A 27,627-nucleotide genomic window follows, 5' to 3' on the forward strand; every position below is an offset into this window, starting at 1 on the left:
CTATTTATCCCAAAAACAGTACCTTTGAAGCATACTGCCACCCAATATAAACATGATATATGTAAACAATATATATTATACCTAACAAATAACAGGTGAATTATAGCCCAACAAAGTCACCCGATGTTTCTGGTGGCATTTACAAGATTCTCCCCCGAACACCTCGATAGAAATATTGAAACATAATATTTAATAGTGTGCTTTGTTTACTGGCCCAATGTTACCCTTTTCCGCTTCACTGCACCCTGGGACATAAAATTTACGAGAATAACAACGGTGCGGGATTTTATAATCGATGGCATGGTATGTTTTTATAGGTTTGTGTATTTTAAAGGCCCCTACACCCACCAACAGTGAAGACTGAACGTTAAGAGGAAGACACGCTATCCACCAGCCTCGCATGCTGGGGTCTAACTCCCAGAGATTAAGATACAGAAATCAAACAGAGCTTTGCGCAGGATAACCCACGCGAAACCTCCCACGCAGCAGCGCCGTGATTACAAAAGCTACTTCACAGGGGCGGAGAGTGGCGGGAAGAGTGTCTCAAGTGGATGAGAGTGGACTGCACCTTTCTCTGTGGCAGCCCCGGGGCGCAAACCGATCCATTACTGGCACAGCGCCTGCATCAAAAGCTTTGGCGCTTTACTGGCATCAGAAGGGTGAAAGGCGGAGTTAATCGACCAACCGTGCCAGGTGTCAAGCTTGTAAGCCCCAGACCTGTGTGTGAGTGTGCAGGGTGGGCAGTGTGTGAGTGTGCAGGGTGGGCAGTGTGTGAGTGTGCAGGATGAGCAGTGTGAGCATGCAGGATGAGCAGTGTGTGAGCGTGCAGGGTGAGCAGTGTGTGTGTGTGTGTGTGTGTGTGTGTGTGCAGGGTGAGCAGTATGTGAGCATGCAGGGTGACCAGATGTGAGTATGCAGGGTGAGCAGTGTGTGGGAGTCCAGGGCTAGCAGGGTGTAAGTGCGCAGGGTGAGCAGTGTGTGAGTGTGCAGGGTGAGCAGTGTGGGAGTATGCAGGGTGAGCAGTGTGTGAGTGTGCAGGGTGAAAAGTGTGAGAGTGTGCAGGGTGAGCAGTGTGTGAGCAGGCAGGTGAGCAGGCAGGATGAGCAGTGTGTCAGTATGCAGGGTTAACAGTGTGTGAGCATGCAAGGTGAGCAGTGTGTGTGTGTGTGTGCGTGCAGTGTGAGCAGTGTGTGAGTGTGCAGGGTGAACATTGTGTGAGTGTGTAGGGTGAGCAGTGTGTGTGCAGGGTGAGCAGTGTGCGAGTGTGCAGGGTGAGCAGTATGTTAGTGTGCTGGGTGAGCAGTGTGTGAGTATGTAGGGTGAGCAGTTTGTTGGTGTCCAGAGCCAGCAGTGTTTGTGTGTGCAGGGTGAGCAGTGTGTGAGTGTGCAGGATGAGCATTGTGTGAGTGTGCAGGATGAGCATTGTGTGAGTGTGCAGGATGAGCATTGTGTGAGTGTGCAGGGTGAGCAGTGTGTGAGTGTGCAGGGTGAGCAGTGTGTGAGTGTGCAGGGTGAGCAGTGTGTGAGTTTTCAGGGTGAGCAGTGCATGAGTATTCAGGGTGAGCAGTGCATGAGTGTGCAGGGTGAGCAGTGCGTGAGTGTGCAGGGTGAGCAGGGTGTGAGTGTGCAAGGTGGGCAGTGTGTGTGTGTGCAGGGTGGGCAGTGTGTGAGTATGTAGGGTGAGCAGGGTGTGGGTGTCCAGGGCTAGCAGTGTGTGAGTGTGCATAACAAAACACAACAAAGCTTAGCATAGCATAACAAAACATAGCATAACAAAACATAGCATAACAAAGCATAGCATAACAAAGCACAGCATAACATAGCATAGCATAACAAAACAAAACTTAGCATAGTCTAACAAAACATAGCATAGCATAACAAAACACAACAAAACAGCATAGCAAAACAAAACATAGCATAGCATAACAAAACAAAAAAGCATAGCATAACAAAACAGAACAGCATTACAAAGCATAGCACAGCATAACAAAACATAGCATAACCAAACACAACGAAACATAACATAACAAAGCATAGCATAACAAAACAAAACATAGCATAACAAAGTACAGCATAACAAAACATAGCATAGCATAAAACAAAACATAGCACAGCAAAACAAAACATAGCATAGCAAAACACAACACAACAAAGCTTAGCATAACAAAACATAGCATAGCATAACAAAAGATAGCATACACACACAACCACACACAGCCACACAAACACACCAATACACACAACCACACGCACAGCCACCAGCACACACACAACCACACTCACCCACAAACACTCAAACACAACACACAACCACACACACAACTACACACACAACTACACACACAACCACACACCCACAACCACACATACAACCACACATACAACCACACACACACAACCGCACACACTACCGCACACACTACCACACACACTCACACACACTACCACACACACTACCACACACACTACCACACACACTACCACACACACTACCACACACACTATCACACACACAATCATGCACACACAAACTAACAATTCCAATCCAACCCACATAATTCCACTACACACCACATGCATACACTCCATAACACATGGCCAAAAGAAATTGCCATTTACAATGCCATTAGCTCTAACTCAAATAAATCAGAGGCCTATTGCATTTCCAATGCTTCTTTCACATTAGGTGTGTGGCTCACTGTAAATAGATATATTCTTTTAGCCTAATCAAGTCCACCCCGTCCCCCCGCTTTCTTCACTACCCTGGTTGTTCCCTGTCATATATGCAGCGCTCTGTTATTACCTATCCACGTTCACCCATTAAAAATCCACAACTAACCTCAATGGAGTCTTTATTTGTTATTGATTTCTTTATTCCATTTTGGAAGTTTCTAGACCTATCAGCTGGCAGGCACTTCAGAGCGCTCGCAGGCTAAGCGTTAGGTTGACACGTTCAGCTTTGTCTAGTGCAGCGTTCTCCTGAGTCAGTGCTGGAATGCTGGATCCATGCCAGATTTTTAAGATAACTACATTTATCTAAATATGGATATGCTTAAAATCTGGCATGGATTCTGCCCTCGAGGACCAACTCTGGTGAACCGTGGTCTGGTGTAGAATGCCAAAGGTTAAAAAGACTTTACATACAAGTTCTTCTGGAAGTTGTAGAAAAAGGGCAAGTTGTGCACTCACACAGCTCTTGCTCACCGTCACTCAATCTCTCTCACTCTCTTCTAGTTTAAGGAACGTTGACATTATTGTTAAATACTCTGAAATTGGACATTTATAGCTGTAGGTATTACTTCACCCTAGCATCCCACTGCCAAATACATGGTTATTTCATTAAAGTTTGGTGATTGGGGCAGGGGACTGGCCTGAGACAGTCGGACAGTCTCACTTTGGCCTTCTTGGTCTAGGCGCCAACATTTAGAAAACCGTTGCCTGTGTTCTCATCAGGTAAACCCATCCAGCTAAGATTCTGGAAAATCTTAAACCTGCCCTGTTCTCAGGATTAAATCGGTTAGGGTTAGCCCATGGAAACTACTAGAAAACTTTGCATGTTTGTGGTCAGGCCTCAACAAACAAAAGCTTATTACCAACTGGACGGCCAAGAGGTCAGCGCACACAGATGTTTGCACAAACCTTGTCCAAAACCTGCAGGGCACACCTATTGACTGTTTTTTTTTATGGCTATGCCATAAGCGCATACTAGGTACACCTAATTATGATCTGTGTATGTACACTCACACACGTGGTAATAGGGGTGGCGAGGTGTTAATAATGGTTCTGGTGGCCACCATAACAATATTTGATCAGTATCAGAGAATTGGTCCTCAATGTGAGTTTTGTCAGAGCATGTATTTTTTGTGTGTAATTGTGCATTTGTAAGTAACAAGGCTCTGCTGTAGATCTAATGTAGTACTCCAACAAATATCATTATTTCACATATGTAGTAATCCCACTCTGAATTAAAGACCTAGAAAATCTACAAAGTTTATTTTGTGATCTGCCACCGTGGTTTTCGAACTCCGCTTGTGTACCGCTCAACTTTTATTATATGCAAAAGGACGTTGTTGGGAAAAATGGGTAAAAATCCTCTGCCACCGTTCCTGTGTGGGATGGATATCTATTAACCTAATCGAGCGATTCTAGAGGTTATTCGAGAAATAGACATTTGAGGTGGGCAGATTCCGATTGTCAGTGGTGTCGAAGATGCACTTTGTAAGAGGCAGCTGCTCTTCATCTGAAGACTGTGGCCTATCCTGAATTCCCTTCCTATTTTTCATCATTTTATGCTCTGACCTATGCTTGATTGACTTTACAGGGTGCTCCTTCGTGTCTGAACAAAGGTATGCTTATTTTAGGTTGGTCTCAATGATGCTGTTCCAGTAATAGTGTGCCTTGAATGCTAAAATGCCTCCCTCAATTTCCAGCTTGTCGATGATAACACTTACGGTCATCTTATACTTAAAAACTTTGTTGGAACGATTGCAGTAGAGCTAATATCACTCTTACTGTGCTGCTAGAAATACAGACATTTGGGTATCACTGGTGATGTGGATGTGTTCTCCCCAAAGGAGCAGCTGCTCTCCACCTAAAGACTGGGAACCACGCAGCATTCACAAAAACACTCGAGGAAGCGTAGAGGTAATGAAAGAATCACCCTCCAGGACGTTGTATGCAAACAATAGGATTCTATCAATGTGATTTGGTGAATAATTTCTAATAGTTTTCTGGATAACGTGAAGACCTAATGTCTATAAAGTGGAAAAAAGTACCTCCCTGCTAGTGGCAGAAGGAGAGCACAATGTGTTTTTAAAATACCCCTCACACACTATGAATTCCATAGTGTCATTCTCCCATCATTGGGGTCTTCCCGTCCCTCTGCGGGGCGTGCTACAACCAACGGGCTAAGTGGGAGCACTTAATTTTTGACGATAGGCTATGTGATTGGTGAGGACTGTGGTAATTAGAGGTCCTGATGAGTAGGCAGGAGGGGACTGCCTACGAAACATGTCATGTCGACATAGTAGACCACACAGATTGTTCTACTTACTAACCCCCTTTTAACGTTCCCAGCCCGTGAAGCCATTAAAATTAATTTTTTCGACTAGCCAGGGAATTTTTAACATTTACATACACCACCACTCACTTATATAGGTCCCTACACTTCCTATCACTTACCATGCAGCAATGTTGGCAAATTCTCTGGAGTGTGATGTCCAAACTGCGAAAACAAAGTGAACAAGCCCCTAGATCACAGGGTTGGTTAGTTACGAGGGAGATGCCTTAATAGTATGCACACAAAATAAAAGTGAATTTCGACTGAAATCGTTAAGAACTTGCAAGATAGATTTTTCATATTTATTAGGGTGTGTGCAACATTTTGTGAAACAAAGATTTCAATAATGTAATCCTTCCTAACTCAGTAAATACCATCTCCAAAACTATCTGCATTCTCTACAAAGCCATCCACACCTTCATCCCTGGCTCTATCTGGCTTACAAGCTCACCATATGTGGTGGATCTCAGCATATCCGAAGCCAGCACACCATCAGGCAACAGATGAAAAAGTGCTCACACAAAAATAATCTAACAGTCAACAAACCAGCTACCCCACCATTTCACACTTTGACTGTGTCTTTGCCTTTGGCCATGGGCAGTGCTCTGCTGCTATTCGGCTAGGGTTGCGCTATGTAAATAATATGTACATACATATGTCAGGAAGCAGCAAGGTTTATTTTTAGTTGTTAAGTACCACCATAGGATGCTACGCTTAACAACAGGTGCCTTCCACTCCTGATGCTTTCCATGCGATGGCCATCAATACATGCATTGAAAAGAGAATTACTGCTGTTTTCTTTGATTCTTGGATTATGTTGACCCAAAAAATGATGATGACTGTAAACGTAAGTGCACCCGTCTTTTGCCATTTACAAAAGCAGTTATTCAGCTGTGGGCTGACGTGAGGTGCATTAGAATCAATGGGTATCCGGCGGTACATTGCCTCTTCAAGAAAGGCGAATTATCCCATTGAAGTGGTTTTCTGAGAAATGTACAGTACCTTTCAGTTCCAGGAGCTGGGCGCACTGAGTCACCCAAGTAGAAAATAATGGACGGACGTATTTAATGCTATTACATTCAATCATGCTTACCGCGCAGTCCGTCAGACAGCCGACCAATGTGAGAAACTAAACTATTTCCAGGTTTGATTTGCATAATGGATGAGATGTAAAGTAATCTTTCTGTATGAGAAATTCCCTAGGACTCATCATCCCTGTGTTTTAGTTATTTAAAATTCTAAAATTTAATTCACCCCAATAGGATAACATGCACTTTTCAAGTGCACCAAAGAGGATATGTGCTAGGATTCTAAAAGTAAAAAATTTCCTCTTCAAATGCCGATATCAAAAATCGAATTTTCTTAATTTCTGTTTATAGTTGGTTGCGCCACTGTAGATCTACTCCTTTAAGACGCGCGCATCTCCTTGCCGTCTTCTTAGCTACAACCTTAATAGTAAGACGCGGAAAGACGAGTAAATCAACTGTATCAGACTTGCCTGGGGATATCTAGAAATTGATCATCCTGAAGGAATAAGCGCCCTGGGTTTATTAACTGGGAGTTCATCACTATCACTTCTCTTCATCTAATTCCTGGGAGATTTCCAAGCTATCATCATGGTATTAGCTCTTCTGAGAGAACCGCTGCAGATAAAGATTGGGAGATATATCTAATGATGGTATTTGAGGTTTTAGTTCTGAGCGCGGAGCTTACCGATGGTGGGGGGTGGATAGTGGTGGCTGAGGGAAGAAACATCCAGGTGCTGAAGATTAAAATTGTGCAATTGAAAGTGGTGGAAAGGAAAATAAACTATTTTGTGTCGCTTTTCCATCAATTGAAAATTAGTTTAAAGATGCTAAAGTGCAGTTTAGCAAATAAAATGCATAGTTAAGTACAGGTGTGAGATGGAAATAAGGAGATTTTTACTTGCTGAGCTATATTATTATCTTGAGTGTCTTGATCACCCTGCTTTGCTGTAATTTTCTTTGGAAGAGTTGTTTGTTATTTGCGTAGTTGTTTCAAAATTATATACTCTTCTCTGCTTTCTGTACCGTTTATTTACGATTTATTTGTGAGGACAGCTCATTTTCGTGCACCTTTTGTATGTTTCGTAGATAACCGAGTCTGTTGACTTTTTTTTTAATCTTGTGCAGAAAATAAATTGCATTTACTTAAATACGAAATGTGGTTGATGGTTAGAGTATATTATTAAGCCTTATTGCCCCCTTGTCAGTAATCTAACAGCCGTTAACATCCTCAGCAGAGGGCACATACCTTAATTAATTGCCCATCCCGCAATTATGGACCTCAGCTGAATGTAGAAGTGAAATTCATTGTTAAGTCCCAACCTCAAGAGGGCAAACACACTATGTGCCTTGTCCCTTCCAGAACTCACCCCACACAGATAGAATAAAATAAACCCACTGTCTGTTTACTTCATGTCCCTGCTGCCTTACCAAAGGGGTTTTCGCGTTTACAGAGCAGAAGTAAAGAAACCACATTTCCTTCAACCTTTCAGGGACTTCGGGATGGAGCAAAAGCAGCTTCCTCAGTAGGACAGCCACAAAAACTGAAATCGAATAACTTGTTTGGTATAGTGCTTCATAACCCACTTCTTAAATTTCTACGTGATGTAAATAACAATTGATACTGTTACCCAGTTTAATGGTACAGAACACACTGATGACTGAAGGATGCGTTTGCCCTGCAGTGCTGGCATTTCTTCTTGCGACCTGCAGATCACCGCAGATGCCAGCTGCGAGCAGTTAGCTCTCCCTGCCAATCTAGGAAGCTATTTACTAAGTGAGCGTGCAGCGTTCACAATGTCCTGCATATTTTTGGCAGGCCCAGACCTTTAAGAATAACACCCAGTAAGCTAATTGCTGGCATTCCCTGTCTTTACTCTTGCCAAGGGTCTTTCCTTTGCAGTCCTTATGACCTTGGCAAACCCAGAGAGGTGCTAATTGATCACTCCCCATGTCTTTAGAGGACTCTGAATAAAAATATTGACTCGCCCTCTGCGCGGTGATCCGCTCCCTGCCCTTTGGCCTTTGAGCTGCATTACAGTAGTCAATACCCCGGCTCTTAGATGTTGTGCCTGTCACTGATTTTGATTTGGGAGTAGTTTAACCTTGTTCCAAGATCCATGTAACCATGGTAACAGAAAGGCGGCCTTTGCATGGAGACGTTGCAATCCATATATCAAGTCCCTAATGCAAACATCCTGGCCAGGTGGAGAAGTGATGGGATAAGTGGCCAGAGAAGGATTACCTGTGAGAAACTCGAGGGCTGCCTTCGCTCACCAGAGCACTTCCTCACAGAGGACTGTGTGCCTCCGTTGAGGTCAGCCGCAGGATTTCCCCTAAGCTTGTCCTTGTAATCACATCCACATGTCCCTCACATCCTTTTGTATCCGTGCGCGCTTCATCTTTACCTGTTGTGGAGCTTGTACATTGCACGTCACGGGTCACGTTAATGGGTATGCTTGTACTTTGATATAAACGTTAGACCCAAGTCCTCTTTACAGAATAGAAGAGCTCATTATTGTGCTGAAAGTTCTTCACCCACACATGCAACCTCCCCATATGTGTGACGTGTCGTGGTAGGGTTCTCAGGGCCACCGCCATAGAATGAATGCAGTCTTATATTGTTATTTGTCATTCTATAGTGCCTGTTGGGTAGACGAGTCAGAGGTTTACATCGCAGACTGTGGTCAGGCTTTGGGCTCAGAAGGGTTTGAGGAGATTGAATCACAGCTAAAAAAAAGAATAGTGTAGTTGCATTCTTCAACCTTAAATCTGTATGCGCTGCGAAACCTGCCTTGGCATGCCTAGGTGGTACCATTTACCCAACCACTGATTAGTATCTGGCAGCTCTGTATTTGGTTCCATCAGGCTTTCACTGGCTGTAGATGTAGGACCCTTGACTTGTACTGGTGCTTAAAGCCCGCAGAAGTGGATATTAACTGACCAACAGCTCTGGCATAGTGAAGCGATGCAGCGCACGGTATGAATATGATTGGTCTTGGATCACATCTGTTACTCTGTACAAGGGTCGGTTCTTAAGTAATTTTTTACTGCACTAACCATGTATACTCACAATGGCGCAGGGCCTTCACTTAGTCCATGTCCATGAATGTCGGGAGGCCGTCCACCGGGCCTTTCAGATGCTGACATACGATTATATCACTCCATGTCCCCAGGGACGGGCTTACAGTCTTGGACTTTTATTTAACATCCCATGGTCTTGTCAGCTGCAGACCTGGTTCTTCTCAATTAAGCCAATCCGAGAGAAGTTCTAGTTTGTAATCATTTGTAACAGGACTAACACAAGTTGAATGCGGTGCCCCTGATGCCATGGACTCTAAATTCGTCATCATACTCCTGAAGAAAGTGTTTTTTCTCTTATCTAAGGATATCCAGGCTTGCTCTGCAATCAAAACCGTAGACTTCTCTTTTGATGGGTTGATTGTATACAGCGCTGCTGCAAATTTCATGTAATGGTACTTATTAATTACATAGTAGTCGATGACTTTACAGCCTGTACATGTCAGTTGCATGCCTTTCTTATGCTAATACTGAACCAGGATGTTCCCAATAAATGATGACACAGAGTGGTCAACATTATGACATGATATACATGCAATGGGAATTTTGTGCGGTTATATCTGGATAAAAAGGGCCATAACCATTTCTACGTGTTGTAAAACAATTTTGATCTCCACTGATATAACTTCATTTTTCTTTAATTGCAATCTTCTCCTTTAACCTTTTTAGGTCTCACCAGTTCACAACTAAAGGCCGACCAAGCTTCGTTGCATAGCAGGAATGAAAGCTCCTTGTCTGCTGCGATGACGCGAAAAAAACCAGCACCTACAGAATCTGTCACAATCCAGCCGCAATCAGTATTATCACGCCTAACGTCGCCCACCTCGACATCTCAATCAGGTAACCGCAGAGAGCATCGGACCATTACACAGTCTTACTGGCTTGTGCTGTCTGGCAATGGAGTTGAACAAGGGGGACTAGATTGAGCTCTGGAGTACTAGCTCTTTCTGGGTTTTATCTAGAGAGCAAGAAGAGCTTAGCTGACCAGATTAAGACCACAAGATCAATAAAGCTTTAGTTGAAACTTGTTCAGTCTTTATTTTTCGCCTCCTGATCCAACAATAGTCCGTGCATCTGTCATGTAGGGCATATGATGTTCCACTTTCTCGGATACATTGTAGAGGAATCACTTTGCCTCAACTTTTCAAGGACTTTGAGGTGGAGTACAATATCTTGCTCAAAACTGGTAGCATCTATTAGTCTTCACTAGAACATACAGAGTGATAGTATTGTACAGAGATTGGTGGTTTTGCAGATTCAGAGAGGTTTCCATAGTGCCAACGTGAGGGATGTTTCTACATTGGCCTCTTTGCCAGTCTGTTGAATCAATTTTTAGCAATCTGCACCGCATGGCTTTGAACAGGGCTCCAATGTACATTAGGAGATACCGTAAAAGCAGTGGGCTGATGCTTTAGGGACTAAAGAGCACATGCATCACAGGTTTTTGCGAGTTCAAACTGTGCGATTTGCAAAAATCGGATGTTTCCGATCGCAAAATGGCCTTTTGCGATGCATGAAAGTTTTGGGGATGCGCAATTTAGATAATCGCAATTTCTTGTGATTTCCTAAATTGCGATTGTGTTTAAGGAATCGCAATTTGCGATTCCTTAAATGCAGTGCAAGAAGCAGTTTGAAATAGCAATTTTGCAATTTGGGGCCGCAAATTACTGAGAAATTCAACTGGTGGGTAATTTGCAGAAAACTTTGAAAAATGCTCTAATGTGCATTTTTCAAAGTTTCAGGTTACACACACACATGCCCTTGGGGCATGTGTCTGCGCGACATGGGTGCACACCACAATTTCAGGGGTGCAACAGGGTGTCCTTTTGAATCCCTTAGACCCTTGAAATTGCATGCGCAATTTGCGAGTCGCAATTAAGGATTGTTTAGGAATCGCTATTTTTATAGAGATTCCTACATGCATAGGTTTTTGCGAGTCCTTAATTGCGATTCCTTAATAATCACAATTAAGGACTCGCAAAATCATACCTTGATGCATGTTCCCCTAAAAGTTGAGAATTCTGTAAAGTGGTCGCTTGTCATTGGCATAGCCTGGCCTGGTCTGGCGCAGCCATGCATGCAGTAGGTGTCATGCAACCTCTTTTGAGTGAGTATCTTCTTGAGGCTTTACCTAAGGAAATCCTCAGAATAAACCGGGAAGCAATTCGACTGTTTTGACTGGGCCTCCTTGCTGCTTTGCAATATTTACTGACATTCGCAACACAGTTAAACATAGCTGTCTTAGTAGAGATGGTGACATATGAAATGGATTACCAGTGGAGATTATTAAAAATCTGAATACTTTTAAAAACACCCCTGCCTAAAATGAGCGCACTATAAGCTGTATGCAAAAGACTTGTGACTTGTATGAAGGACCTAAATAAATTACAAATATTTTGTTCCTTTGAGAGATTTACGTATTTGCAGTAGAGAATATGGGAACAATTTTTTTAAATATATTTGAACATAGCAATTTTTAGCATTTTAGTTTATTAAAAATATGGCAGAAAGCCTGGCACCTAAATGGGAAATGTTGTATAGAAGAGTTTTGCACGGCTGCAAGGTTTTAGCCCATCATTTAATCTGGGTTTTCTTCTGTTTTTTGCTTTTAACCGTTGAGATCCTCCTTAATGTTAACCGCTCCTTAGTGGCAAGTATAAATTATCAAAATGTTCTGTGCAACTCATGAAAAAGGCTTACAATTTCAGCTTGTGATGGTGTATTTTGATGTGTATACCTCAACATTCCAATCAATCCTTATTTTGTCCACCATGCCACGTCGGATTAGTCTCCGCCATATGCATATCGTTCATGGTCCTGCTCTGCTAGGAACAGTCCAGTCCACACTGCCCCGCCAGATCCTCTCTGAGCAGAACATAAGCAACCCAAGACCGGTTTCAGACTTATTGGTCCTCATTAGTCGGTTGTAGCTTCGTTCCAGCGGCGCGGTGAGCAAGGATCCCAAATCTTGGCATAATCTTGGACACTTAATGTGGTACATGAAACACTCAAAAAGGTCGATGGGATATGTGTAACCACTTGCAAATGAACGGAGTTGCATTCCAATTATATATAAAACATATGCATTATCTAACATTTTAGTCAATGCTATGGGTATTGCTAAAATCAATAAATGCTGTTCTTCACCTAATGGTTTTAGTATCGGCTCAAATCAATAGACGCAGAACAGCATCAGCCAAAACCACTGGCAAAGTCAATAGGTCTGCAATGGCAAAGCCTAAAGCCTAGTCCCATTTGGCTTCGGCAGAGCTTGATTTTAGATCACACTTTTAGTTCGCCAGAGCAGTGGAACTGTGCTCTTTGACAAGGAATAATAAAATATGGTGTTGGAATCACATACAAGCCAGCATTTAAGAAGAGGTAAGTAGGAGATTTAAAAAAAGAAAAAACATCGAGAGAATGTATTTCGCCAGTTGACATCAACTGAAGCACAGGCAATTTTAGGTAAGAGACAACCAAAATAAAGCTATGTATCTGGTCTGTTGGCAATGTATGGAAAAAGTATGAGGAGATGCAGTTCTAAAACTTCACAGCCAGAGCTCGGTCCTGTCCTGAAACTGAGGAAGGATAATCGAGCATCTGAACACATCAAGTGCACTCAGCATTGCCATGTTCAAGGCTTACCACATGGAAAATATTGTCAGTCTCTATAGTACCTGGAGCCCCTCAAACAGCAAGACTTCAACTTATTTTATCACAAAAAAGTTTTTTTTAATAGTAAATCAAATATATCTGTCAAACACTGAGTGCAGTGTAAAGGTTTTGCACTTGATATTCATCACTCAGTAGTCACAGGCACGAGCCTTCTGCTTCAATGATAATACCCTTGCAATTGTCAACAGAATATAAGTGTAGTTTAGCATTGAGCAGGCTGAGGAATCACTCATAACAGATTCGGATCATTGTGACTCAGCAGCTTTCCAATAAGAAGTCAGCATTGTACATTTCCCATGTGCAACATTTTGGTATTATATTAGTTGTTGTTGCTTTTGTTTTTACTGTATCTGCCAGTGCAGTGCTCTGTATGTTTGTATAAATGCCCCGTGCCTGCACACACATGTCACTTAGTGACATACACAGTTTTGAATTTTACTGGTCGAATTTCCCAATTTGCATTCCCTCTGATTTTTATTTTCATCTTGCTAGTAGTTCACTACATTTTTAAATTGCACAGTATCTCATTCGTCATCTGCAACGTTTGTTGTCGCATTTTTTAGACTAGTGCCACGGGGTTAAGACAATGTACACCAGTAATTGTGCATGTTCACTTTTTTTACTATCTGCATTGCAAGCCTAACAGTCCTGCAATGCTATTTTCCGGGATTTTTTTTTTTTTTTTACATTCCTGTTCATACATACACCTAGTATCCGGTGATAATATGCAGCCCAGTCCTATACATGGCAAGAAAGAAACAAACATTCAGACTACTGTAATGTACAGAGCAATGTCCAGAGAGAAGCAAATAGCAATGATTACATTTACTGCAAAGCATTCTTCTTTTAGTAGAATACCCATTCCAAGATGGCTGCCTTCATGGCCATATGCATCCCGACTATTGCTTGTATGCGAGTATCTTGGCGCAGTGTAGCAATTTAGTAATGGAAAATGCCAATGCCTGTTCCAATTGGTTCCATTTAAATGTTATGGTACACTTTTTCTCAAAGCCGCAAATAAAGTGAATAATTTATCACTGATTTACATGCTTGAAACGCACTTGGTTCCCTCTCTTCAAATGATTAATGAAATGTTTCTGAGGCTGTATCCCAGATGTGGAGATAATGTTGTATAAATTCAAAGGAGCTGCGCTAATAGGAAATGGGACAGTGCTATAGGTTTCCGGTAATTAATGGAGGGGTTCCTTGAAAACTTCTTTATTTAAAGCAAATGAGCAAACAGGGCCCAGCTGTCGCACAAAAGCCTTTCTTCAAATGTCGGTGAAAATGGCCTCCGGCGGCTCCAAAGGGAGCTGTAATGACAGTCATTAAGATGGCGCGTTAGCACCAAAGTGTTTGCATGCCCGTCTTCTTTGTCCTCCGTGAGTCACAAACTTTAAGTGGTTTTTGGTTTACATATGGAAAATGTATTTTATTGTGTAATTAATAGAAGCCAGACTTTGGAAAACCGGAGATCTAGCACTTTGTTTACACGAGTGCATATGCCTATGTTTTTTCCGACTAACCCAGTAAAAAAAAAAAAAAAAAAAAATTATATATATATATATATATATATATATATAGTTTCTGGATGGGCTGTACATTATTCCCCCCAGAACTAGATTCTGAGATTAAATTTACAATACGAATAGTGCAACGCGGCGCCCCCCCCAAGCAAAGTCATTGCCATTTGGCGTTTATTTCAGCGAGGGGAGAGAGTAGGCAGCACAGTGCTGCCTGATAAGGGTACGAACAGAGGTTTTAGTTGGACAATCAAACCAGGGAGTTGTGTGTAGGTACAGAGCCCAGCGCCATGAATTTGGGACATCACTTGATGTTTTGGTTTTCCCCATCACTGAATGCGGTACCACGATGGACTGCAGCACCCATCATGCAGCTCTCCCTGAGCAACAAGCACTTATTCTACACCTGCATAAAGGAGGAGGATCCGAGAGACTGCTACTTAGGGAGTGGTCTCTGAGTCAAAGTCCAGGATTTACTAACCAGCCTGTGAGACCGGCACTGATGACGGCCATTCCGGCTAGAAACGCGTCTGCCTAAGCGTTTCACGGACTGCGAGGACTGAGCTGTGGTTTACTTAATAAATCCCCTGTTTGCACCCGGAGCTTTCTAAACGGAGGTGAGCGCTTGTTATTCCTTCCAGAACTGTGAGATGAAATTTACAATCCTTTTTGGATATCTTTGACTGCTAATAACCTTCCCAACCAGGTATAAGATGTAGAACTTCAACAACAACCATTTGCAAAGCCTGTAGATCTTACTCTCATTTTACGTCATGACTAAAATATTACTAAAAAAAAAAACCTGCTGCATTGAAAAAATAAGGCTGCTTTCTGTATTCTGATGAGATGTAGCTTTCATGATTCAGCAACATTTTTAAATATAAAATAGTCCCTCATGAATTGTAATACAAGCACTCCATAGATGGAATGATACAGTAAACCGTTTTTTGCATGAGGTGGGCGAGAAATACTCCTTTGAATGGGGCCGAAGACCGTAGTTGATATATTTTTAAGAATTTGTAACAAAAGGTCTTTGCAGAGCTGCACTGTCAAGTCAGACCAAAAATGTTATTCTCTTTTAAACCAAGAGCGTGAACTCACCTGGCTTTTAAAATATGAGGTAGAAGCGCAGATTCTAGCTAGGACTATGCAAAGAAGCATGCTGGCGTAGTCTTGTGAAAAGTGCAAACTACTCTGTGCAAACTGGCAATATTTTGTCATAAGTGTTACTGAAGAATAGGGATGAGCCATGCTCCTGCGAGTTAATGTTAAATAATTATTCTAGCGACTTTCAAAAAGGGTGAATTTAGGTGAACCTTTATCAAACTATGTAAAATGGGTAACAAATGCCCACATTGTAATGTGGAAACCCAAATGCAGAAGTCATTTGAGCCATGGGTGATAATCATAGCATAGCATTTGTGAGATTTAAGGAAGTTTGCAGGATTAAAAAAACTCCCTCCACTAAAGGCTCTTTCCTTTTACTGAAAGAGCATAACATACCCTTTTCCAAATGCCCCTGTAAGGGTGTGGTGAAAAAAAAATGCTATTTGTCTCAATATTGAATGGTGTAGGAATAGGCTGATGATAGCATAAATGGGACTATGTCTTAAAAAGAATTCATTTATTTAATATCAGTATTTTTTAACAGTATATTATGTAATAAAGTTATACTTGACTTGACTTGAATGGTTGACCAAATACTCTGTACCACCTAATGGAACCAGTTGGTTGCTAATTCACAAATGAGATACTTGTTCTCACCATCCTTTAATTACCCACTTTTATCTGCACAAGTTTGACAGTTTTAGCAACAAAACCAGAAAATCGGGAGTTTTGGGCATGGAGCAATTTGTGCTCAACGTTTGAAATGTAATTTCCTAATGCCCGGCCCGGGTGTTGGCCGAAGCAGCTGAAATAGTGGTATCTGAGGTCTCTCAAATAATAGGACTCTCATTTACTACTGCAATAGTCCCCAAAGAATGGAAACAGGCTAAGCTTTTGCCACTGCTAAAGAAAACAGGAGCGGACCCAGCGGCGCGGAGTAATTATAGACCTATTTCTCTTCTGCCAGCTATGGCAAAAATTGGTGAGAAACTTGCATTTTCCCAGCTCAATGCCTTTGTGGAAACCTCAGGGGCGTTACATCCAGCCCAATCTGGCTTCCGTGCAGCCTACAGCACGGAGACAGCGCTTGTAGAGGTTACAGAGGCGATCAGGGAGTGCTTAGACAGTGGCGGCAGAGCGGTTCTGATTTTATTAGACCTCTCTGCCGCGTTCGACACTGTTCCGCACTCATTACTCCTGGCGCGTCTGGCGAACATCGGCATATTGGGCTCAGCATTGGATTGGGTGAAATCTTTCTTATCAGACAGGTCTCAGCAGGTCTGGATCCCACCCTACTCATCCTTGACCAAACCCCTCACTACAGGAGTACCCCAGGGCTCTATGTTGAGCCCCCTCCTTTTTAATGTATATCTCACCCCTCTTATTGTGTTAGCTGAACAAATGGGAGCAAAAATAATAGCGTATGCAGATGACACGCAACTTTTGTTTACGTGGCCGGATACGAATACTAATACTGAGGTCGTTCGTTCGTGTCTTTCTGCTGTGTTTAACTGGTTGGCAGCAGCACAGCTGAAGTGCAACGAAGATAAAACTGAAATCTTGATGTATGGTCAGTTTCCATCTAATTTCAGAGAAACTCTGTGGCCTTCTGATTTCCCCCAGCCAAACTCCGTTAATATTCCTGCTAAGAACTTGGGAGTCTGGTTTGGAGAAGATCTGCGATTTGAAGCACACATAAAGAGACTTGCTGGGATGTGCTTCGGATCCTTAAAAGCCATGAGAAAGATCTTTCCTTATTTACCATCTTCAGCAAGAGAGTCAGTTGCGAGGGCCCTTATTCTATCTCGGCTCGATTATGCCAACTCTCTGCTGTGTGGCGCTCCGGCTTTTTTAATTGCAAGGCTTCAGATTATCCAGAATGCGACTGCTCGCTTGCTGTGCAATGTGCCGTGTAGAGAAAGTGTTCGGATTCACATGAAGGAACTACACTGGCTGCCAGTAGCACAGAGGATAACTTTTAAAATTCTTACCATAGCTTTTAAAGCAGTTCATGATCTTGGCCCTTCCTACCTGAGGAAAAGATTTAACCGTTATGTCCCTACTCGGGCATTACGCTCAGCTGACTGTAACTTCTTGAGAGTGCCCCGATTTCAGCGAGTACGTTTGGGAGGCCAGTCGCTTGCTGTCACCGCGGCTAGGACTTGGAATACTCTCCCCCACTCCCTGAGATTAATTGAAAATTTTGTATCATTTAAGAAGGCACTTAAAACATATCTCTTCAGAACTGCCTATTAGCTTATATAAAATATAAAAGAAACATGAACTTTAACCTTTTTTCTTTTGGTCACCTGCTTGTTTTTCTCTTTACACGCCAGGACACTCTGGTAGTAACTGAGCGCGCTATAAAACAGCTAAATAAATAAAAATAAATAAATAAGTAATATTTTAATCCAAAACAATATTTGGCAAATGCAATTAATTAGTTGGCTTCTGCAATGGCATCTTAAAAAAAATACAATTATTAATATGTTGCCGAATCCCGATTAGAGGCCAAATTCCATATTCAGTCTCACTGTAATGCTGTAACAAAGCTAAATAAAATCTGCAATCCAGGCATTTCAGTTCTACCAATATACTGTGTCTAGCCCTCCTAGGAATACATGTCCTTACTCATAACCTGAGAACAGGTTAGCAGTTAGTTCCTCACTCACAAAAGCTGGCTGTTCAAGTGGTCTCTATGGAAAGAATGAAATAAATACTAGTGTAGTATCTAAATCAAATCGAGGCAGTTTCATATTACTTGATCAACCTCGGAGAGCTGAACGAGAACAGTATACTAATGCTGGTTAAAATTGAATTAGATCAGGCATGGTTATAGAAGCGTGTGAAAGGATGGGGATTTGTAAGTAGCTCATACATCCTCTGGCAACATCTTTCCTAGGAAAGTAAATTTTCTATCTGCAAGAAGAGTGCTCGATCAAATAGTATTCTGATAAGAGTGTATTGTCTAATCTTTTCCCTGGATTAGGAATTTTAAGGGTAGGTTTGGAATTTTTGGGGTAAAGTGGATCCTAGCACATTGTCCAATACGGAAGATTAGCCATAAAAGAGATTTTAGCAAGGGAGGATGCAGGCACTATGTACAACCTACCCCAATCTGCAGCTTTGTTCACCGACAACAAAGACATTATGCAGTAAATGGTGATTGTAGATATTACTTGAAATCCGTGAGTACAGTCGGTAGGACTGAATATGCCGATGTTTTTTTAATTGCCAATAAAAAAAGCTTCCTTGTGAAGAGCAATTTAAGAGATAGGAAAAGCCTGTGTTTATTAAATCACATCATACGTTTGCTGATGTCTGCGTTATATATCTGCTAATTATGAGCTAGTTATTTTAAGACACGTTTCTGCACTCAGTCACATTTTTAATCATTAGAAATATTGGTACCATTTGTAGACAGTATAAGCATTTCATTGTTATTAATGCTTTTATGTGTTAGGAATAGTGTAAGACAACTCCAGGAGCTGTTAAATTGGGTAAAGCTCTGCTACCTTTTAGTTTGGACTGTTATATGCACATACTACATATATAAATCCCTATCGCCTTTCAATACTCCATACCTCAAGATGAACTCTTGGAGTATTCATCAAATTGACACAATGTCTTTCCATTTGTTAAAGACACCCCAATACTTAGTCATCAGTAGTGTTTGGGAAAACAGTGCTTACAGGAACAGTATGGCAGGATTAGTGCAGCAAAGAATAGTGTGCCAGGAGAGGCATTACCAGGAGTTGTATGCCAGAGTAAGGCCATACGTTGCTACAATAGTGCCATCTGCTGTCCGGTTCAAGAAAGTAATGCATCTTATCTCGAGCCCCAAAGATTTCTTAGCAAGTTTATGCAAAAGGCCTACAGAAGTCCACGATCCATCAAGGTACCATAGCCTGAACCATATCTGATAAGCCTGGCAGAGTTGTAAAAGACCTGTGGATTGATGCACCTGGGGCGATAATATTAATCACAGGATCTGCAAATTTGAGTCCAGCCTAGTGGCTACATGTTGTTGCATCCTTGCATTGTAGGATTTGCCTACTTCAGTTCAAGTGCCACTACCAATGCAGAGAAAACATTCAATCTCTGAAGCCATATTTTGGCGGTCACATGCGCACTGTTCATTTTAACAGTCACTGGAGGGTTCCTTGTCATGAAAATGCAGCAAGCCTGTGCTGTAGCTGAGGGCTGATGCCCTTAAAACAAATGTTATTTTCCTTACTTGGGCTATAGAGCATGTAAAGCTAGGATAGAGGTCTTTGTCCCATCATAGAAGACCAAGGAACCAAATAAAAGGCCACACAGCTCAAAAAATCTTGCTGTATACAAATGTGGTGTTCTATGTTTTTGCTTGCCCGGAATGAGGACCTGGCCCCAACCACACACACTGGGTCCAAGTTATCAATAATATTGTGGACAAAGTCATACATCTGGGATTTTTAGACTTTTACTATCACTTCTTTAAAAGTGTAACTTTTAGTGTGTTAACAATAATCTCCAGAAGTACTTATGAAAAAGTCGTTTTCCAGCTGTTGTCCTTCTGCTTTTACTATTGAGCTTTGGTCCTAAGTATTGTGGGTGTATTAATTGGTAACTGTTACTATCTAGGCCTGTGTGTATATATGTTATATTTTTGGGTGCTTTTATTACACTAAATGAAGTGGTATAAAAGCACTTATTTTGCAGGGAAGCATGCAAGATGGGAACTATTTCACAGTTCTCTGTGAAATGAGGATTTCATCATCATAAAGACCACTCTGCAGAGATTTACCATTGTGGGGGCTACTATGAATGTGTCAAGGGCAACCAAATTATGTAGCAAGATTATCTTAAATTATGCGGCAAAAAGCCAAATTGTGTGGCATACTACTTAGTATGATTTTCAGCCATTATAGCTACAAACAATATCTTTGTGTAATATGCAAATTTATCAAATTAACACTATAGTCCATAATTATGCCATAAACCCTGCAGACACAGAATTGCATCATGCATTCACTGGCCCTCACTATGGCCCATTATTGGCCCATTATTTTATAAACAGTTTATTATTGAAAGCTAAACAAATCTTAAACAAAAAGTCAATAAGTATCCTCAAGGCCTGTAAATCTATTCAGCTTTTTTAAATTTGACTGAATTAGTCTTGTGTTACATACTTTAAATGTATTAGATTCAAAGTAGCTACAGTGACTTGAACTCCGGACCATAGGATGTAAGTTTTGTAAAGCAATAAACATATTGCTTTACAGCTACTAGACCGTGTGAAAGGATGAGAAGCAGTCTGAGGTAGTGTAGGAAGAGGAAGTTAGAGTCCAACTGAATGCAAGATGAACATGAGGTGGTTGGGCTTTGCTTACAGGTAGTCCAATATTTGGTACCTTGGATACCCTTTGTTCTCCCGCCCATGTGTCTGCCACTGGAATGTGTATTTTCTTTATGTTAGACAAGAGGCATAATTTACTACATGTGTATCATTGTTAAGAAGTCTTCAAGAGATGTTCAGTACATGTTTTAGAGGAAGTTGTAATTGTTGTACCACTCCGTGAGTTGCGATGTGTTCTTGCACTATCAAGTTTGCCCATCATTGCTAGTCACCAACCAATCTTTAAATCATAATTTATTTGATATGTTGTTTTTCAGTTTAAACTGACATTTATATGTTTTGCATTTGCATCTGTAGTAATACATGTTATTTCTTTTGAGCAGTAGGTCCACCTGGACAGAAAAGATTCAAGCGTTGTGAAATAGAAGCTATTCAGAGTGAGGTGCGCAAGATGTGCAATTTCTCAAAGATTTTGTCCACCAAAAAGAATTTGGATCACGTTAACAAAATCCTGAAAGCCAAGCGACTACAGAGACAATCGAAGACTGGCAATAACTTTGTAAAGAAGAGGCGAGGCCGCCCAAGGAAGCAACCTTACTCTTATGAGGAAGACTTCAGAGACCAAATGCCTGTTTTGGAAAAATGTGTTGACCTTCCAAGCAAGCGAGGTCAAAGGTACGCTTCAAATTCCATAGTTGTGGAAGTTCCTAGAAAAGATGCAGTCATGGACACCATAGAGTCAGTTGTGCACATGGCCCGAGAGACTCAGCCTCCTTGTCAACCAAGGGGTGGGAAGCAAAACCACAAGAGTCTTGAGGAAGTGAATGTGAAAAGACACAGGAAGACTAGAGGACATGAACTTGCCATTCTTCCTTAGCAATACCAAGACTGAATGCCAGCACAGGTGCTGCACACAAAAGGTCTGAACTGAGGAGGGAGTGTACAAATCCCTGTGCCACCTGCTACAGCATCTTACTTGTTCTTCATTCTGCATGACAGGCAGCACCATACCAATCTTGTTGACCGTTTATCCCATGGCATAGACCTAAAAGTGGTATCATCACAGCCAGCCGTGAAATTGGCATCATTGACAAAATGGAGCAACACTTTTGCATTGCATTCTTGTATCTATGTCTATGTAATGGTTGTACTAGGTACAAAAATATTCCAGCAGAAGTACATATCTTAACCCCATTTGTGATGGTTTATTTAAAAAATAAAAAGTAAACACCCATCAGAAAACACATTGCTGTAAAAATGTGTGAATTCACCGTCTTTGATCTTTCTGGTCGCTCAGTTTTTCCATTTTGTTTCAATCATGATTGCCTGCGTCCACCTATTGCTGCACATTCACTCAGTTACTACTGCCTAGTTTCACATTTCTGCAGCATATATAGGGAACGAGTAGAGCCTTACGTTGATACATGTGCACTCGTTTGCATACACAACACACACACACACACCAAGTGCTAATTTAAAGCGAACATTAAAATATTTCATTTTCAAAGAGCTTTGTTCACGGACAATTACGCTCAGTGGCATTTTCAATAAGGCCAGGAACTAAGTAGAATCACGTAGTTCATAGCTGCAGAAAGAGATACATTTGGTGAATCAAGAAAAATCCAACTCTCACAAGAAATAGCTTGCGGAACCTTGGTATGTTGTTCACGAAAGAGAAGCAAACAATTTCTCTAAAACGTTAAAATAAAGTAGTAAAAGTCAGTCAGTTCTTAACAGATATTCCTTTTAAAGGAGTAGGTGTACTTCTTGCAAAACAGTAACACAGAACTAAGGGTAATTGCCACTGCAATTGTATTAAGCCACGTTGGACAAGGATTCCAAATTGTGGTTGCCTTAATGAAAAGTTAAATGATGTGTTTGTACATAATGTAAGTATAAAGTTATCTGTCTGCATGGATGAAATCTGTTTGTGGCAAATGGTCTCTTAAATGGTCAATTCAATTTGTACATTTTCATTCAACTTGTACTTCAACCATCAATTTAGATAGAATATCCGGTCTCTGATGTCTGTTTCCCAACCATACCCCAATGCAGTTATAGCCAAAAGAAGAGTAACTATTTAACTATTCCATTGCAGTAATGTTTATGTCACTGGTAGGTGTTATGCAGGTAGTTTTCATTTTTCTTGATACCAAACATAAAACTTGGCAAGATGTGATCCATTGTGAAGAGGTAAACACCTGTGCTTTGGGAGGGTGGTGAGAGGGAGACTGTATAATAGAAAAAAATAGGCTATCCTGTTTCACGAGCTTTGAAGTAAGTGCAAAGTCAAGGAAACGTTGTAAAATCATTAGGAAAGCTTATACACCCAAAATTATAAATATCTTGACAATAAGACCAAAACAGCAAGTATGCAATCTATTAAGAAGTAAACGCTGAAGGGAACTTAACATTTTCCAGAAATGCCTTGTTCCCCCGGTCTGATCTGTATTTCTTTAGTTGATATCTTGAAAGTCTACAGTTGTAATACTGTTCTGGAGTTGAAGTCCAAGTAGACTAAGGGGCGTACACATGTAATTTATTGGGTATGAATGTCCTTCTATTATAGAGGTTTAAATGAACATTCGGAATAGAAAAATGTAACCTGGTTTGCCTAGGTTTGGAGTGGGGTGTAGCTAAATTATTTTACTTGAAAATGAGCTCCAGTGAAATTGGATAGTTTGGTGAGTTAATGCTTCAAATGCTGAAGAGGGTAACTTACGAAAAGCAAAACTTTGACGTGACTGATATAAGTAGATATAATGCACTTGGATCACAAAGGACTCCGTTTTAAGGCATAAGATTGAATTCGTACTACTACAGCTAATTACTTCCATACCAATGTTCCAGTATTGGGCTTTTCCATTTATATTTTTGCTAGTATAAAGACTAACTAAAATTCTGATAAAAAAAAAAATCATTACTTTTTCCGGTGACTTCAGAGGTTTGATCTCGGAAGACATGGAGTAAAGTCAGTGTGCCTCAGAAGCCCACTACATACTTCAATGCAGTATTTCAGAGCCCCTAGACACACCCCAAGCCTTATTTTTACAGCTAGCGTAACCCGGGGGTTGGTTAGCGTGGTTGTGATTTTTTTTTTCTTTCCACCAGGGAGCAGCCCTAAAACCATTACAAGCACATTGCAACTGGATCCTTTTTTTCCCCAGGATTGTCTCCAATACCTGTCTAGGTCTCTAATAACACTAAAAAGAAACAGTATAAGATGGGAACCGTGGGGGTAATGTTCAAAGCCCATTTTAGTTTCTTTGTTTTCTAAGCTATTTCCTAAATATTAAATGCACATGAAGTGTTAAATATGTATATATTTCAAACAAAGAATGGGGCACAAGATTGTTTTACAAGTCGTGCTGGCTAATTTTTAGTTTTTATTCATAAGTGGTTTTTAAAAGCCTTTTTTAAAGTGTATTTGCATGTTCTACTTTGATTGTATGTAAACATATTTTAGAGCAAAAATGTATTTGTATTTTATTGAATATAGAGGCAAGAAGACAACTTGTACATTGTTTGAAATGTTCTTTTTGTAACAGTTTTTATTCATGAAGCATTTTGTACATTTAAAGATTGATATGGACTTGTTGTTATTTGATGCTTAGATCCATCTGGCATGCTTTATTGTCATGCTCCCTCATGATCTTAGATGGTGGTTTTTAAACATTTTTTTCTAAAAGAAAGCTCAGTCTTTTTGCTACCAAATCAGGTTAGCAGTATAGAGCACTTAACTAAAAAAAAGTTAATCCTATTCATATGTTATTCATTGTGTGAAATTAAAGGAATTCAATTCAGTCGAACATGAGTTCTGATCTTTTTGTCCTATTTACCATCTGTTTCCCATCACCAGGGCTTTAATAGCCTTGGTGTAGTAATGCCATGCAGTCAAAACACCAGTAAATAATTGAATAATTCATACTTAAATCATAGTTTTCATAGTGTTTACAGCATGTTTAGTATGCTTTACATTAATGAAAGAAAATCGGCTGGAAGTTGGAAAGCAATAGATCTGTACTCTGTTACATCATAAAATAAAGTGCCTAAAGAGATGATTGTTTAAACCAATACAAATGCTAGGCAAAACTTACAGATGTACAGATGAACTGGGAGTGCATTTTCAAAATGGAATTAGGAAGCTGCTGTAACACAATCATTTTTGCTTCACATTAAATAGCTCATATTTTCATGCTGACAATTACAATTAACTACACTCTAGCATGATGTTGCTTATACTTCTATCCTATAGAAATCGAATGCTTTAATATTCTATTGCTAATCAGAAATGAGAACATTTAGACATGTAAAATGGATAAGACCCTTGGAGCGAAATTCTGCCTATGGAGGAGGACCGATCAATCAATCAGGAGTTTGTAAAGCGTGTCTACTAACCTGTGAGGGTCTTATGGTACTGAGGGTGGGGGGAGCTGCGGGTGTGGGGCTGCTGATCTGTCTGGACGTTGAGGTTCAGTCGAAGAGCCAGGTCTTGAGATCCTTCCTGAATTGGTTCAGCAACGGGGATTCCCTGAGGAGGAGGGCATGATCTATATATATTCAGATGGGAAGTAGCATTAATATATATCCCAAGAATAGGATAAACCTGACCAGTCGTCTTATATTGAGATGATCAGCTGTTCAGAAGCACAGTTATTCGATATGCGATCTGATACCTCTGATGATCAAATATCTAATCAGAAAAATTCACATGTTTGAGGTGATTAAAATCTAGTGATGTATGTTATTTCCAGGTCAGTTTTGGTATTTCTGGGACTCCTCTTCAGAATACTGACTCTCTTTAAGGACCCACGTGAGAACATCGCCGAGCAATTTAAATTGATTCTCAAGAATCTAGACGCTGCCACACCTCAAAAAGCAAATTCATCTAAACGAACAAAAACAAAGTATATGATTTTGAGAAGGTTCTTAAAAGATCAGCTAAAGGCTGTGAGGGAACAAAAAGTAAGTTACAGTTGATGTTCATCTGTTTCTATATTACAACTTGGAGCCAAGGGTCTTGCTGCAATAAAAGTCTTGGTTCGTCTTACGAACTGCTGCTCTGGAGCAGATCATATACCTGTTCTTAGGACATTATTTTGTCTAAAGCACACACTTATGCAGAAGTTATCCACTTTAGTGTATACATTTCAGATAGCAGTGCTTAGAAACAGGGAAGCCTCTGCCTGTTTCTGAGCTGTGTTTTGTGCAGTCCAAGCACGAGCAAAGTTTAAAAAACATTACGTCTGCTCTACACCTGTACACCCATTCCTAATAATGTTGTGTGGTTGACCAATGTAGGTGTGTAAACTGTATTTAAAGACCCAAGTCCTCAAAGCTGCTAATTTATGCTTTAAGTTGAAATTTTGAAGATGTTACTTCCATTTTATGACCCACAAGGCTATATGGTAGTGATTAACCCTTCCGTTAATCTGAAGACATCGGGACTAGTTACTATTCAGTGTTTCTCACTCGAGAATTAGAAGGCATATAATAGAAAAGAAAGCAGATACTGTGAAGAGCAGGAGGAACCGAGACCAAGAGACACTTGCAGTGGAACATTCCAAAAGACACTGCAAGAGAACTGCTTGTTAGAGTAGTGAAACAATCGATCCAGTCTCATGGAGCTGACCAAGAGTTTGAAGTTCCTTTAGACACAATACTCCTGAATTGAAAGCTCGGATGACTGGTGGGCATGATGGATATAATTGTTGGGTTCTGAGATTTCCAAGCAAAGATTATTGTTGTGGGTGGTTTGTAGGAAAAAAAGAAAACGGAATGAGGCAGGAGCTAGGACCAGTGGTTGCACTGTTTACTATGGTGCAAGAAATGATCACTGAACAACTGTTACTACTCAAAACCAGAAGCAGACTGCACTAACCAAAATATGTCAGCTGCAACTTTGAATAGCGTCCAAGAAGCTTGTCATCCGAGTTGGGAAAGATTGGCTACTGCTATGGCCTATTTTTAATGTTCAAGGGAATTCCTCAAGCATCAACTCTTCATTTTAATTTTTATTTATGAGTAAAATCTAAGAGATCAACCCGACACTGCATAGAAGTACCTACCTAGTAAATCCTCTTCATTTTAATGTTTATTAATGGGTGAAATCTAAGAGATCAAACCGACACCGCAATGGCGCCTCCTGTCAATCAACTAATCATTTTAATTTGCATTTCTAGGTGAAATTTAAAAGACCACTTCGAATGATACCGCACACTCCCAGTCACTTAATAATATCAAAGATACAACAATATATTTTTAAAGACTTGCTTATCTAATAGCTGGGAAGCAATTTTTATTTGGCTTATTTTATTTTCCCAGTAGCTGTTGTCCTCAGCAGGCATTTCTGAGCACCAGTTTTTTGTCTTTTATTCCATTACCGCTTTAATTTATTTTATAAGCTAGTGCTAGGTGCGTGTACCTGTTCCTTGCCAATTCACATGCCTATTTGCCAGTCCTGATGAGGTCACTGCCCTATTTAAGTCTGCTTCTAGTGTGGATTTGCAGTGGACATGTGCAGAGGATGCACCATTTGTGCACAAAAAAAGTTAGTCTACAGCTGTAATGCATAAGCCAGGCATAGGGTGACCATCCCAGGTTCTTCACAACTCAGTAATTGGAATATGTTGTGCAGAGGCCAGTTGACAGCTATACAACATGCCCAGGCAGTCATAGGACCCCTTTTCTACTATGCTTAATCCACCCGAGCTATCATGGTGCTTGCTGAATACACCCACTCTCTTTTCCCTTTTACCAGACTAAGAAGAAGCTATTTCCCCATGCTACAAGGTAGTCTGCTTTGACCACTAGACAAAG

At 40.8% G+C, this 27,627-nt stretch overlaps 1 protein-coding gene across 2 annotated transcripts in view; it reads left to right on the plus strand.

Moving 5' to 3' along the window:
• Positions 1-24,617, plus strand: part of SETBP1 (SET binding protein 1) — a 290,894-nt gene extending 266,277 nt beyond the window's left edge. For both annotated transcript variants that reach the window (XM_086960330.1, XM_086960329.1), the window contains exons 4-5: positions 9,835-10,005; positions 21,192-24,617. In XM_086960330.1, coding sequence (XP_086816456.1) covers positions 9,835-10,005; positions 21,192-21,685 — 665 coding nt within the window. In that variant the 3' untranslated portion in view covers positions 21,686-24,617. The remainder of the gene's footprint in view (positions 1-9,834; positions 10,006-21,191) is intronic.
• The last annotated feature ends 3,010 nt before the right edge of the window (positions 24,618-27,627 follow it).

This window comes from Lissotriton vulgaris, chromosome 3_1 (assembly GCF_964263255.1).
Source record: "Lissotriton vulgaris chromosome 3_1, aLisVul1.2, whole genome shotgun sequence".
Lineage (NCBI taxonomy): Eukaryota > Metazoa > Chordata > Amphibia > Caudata > Salamandridae > Lissotriton > Lissotriton vulgaris.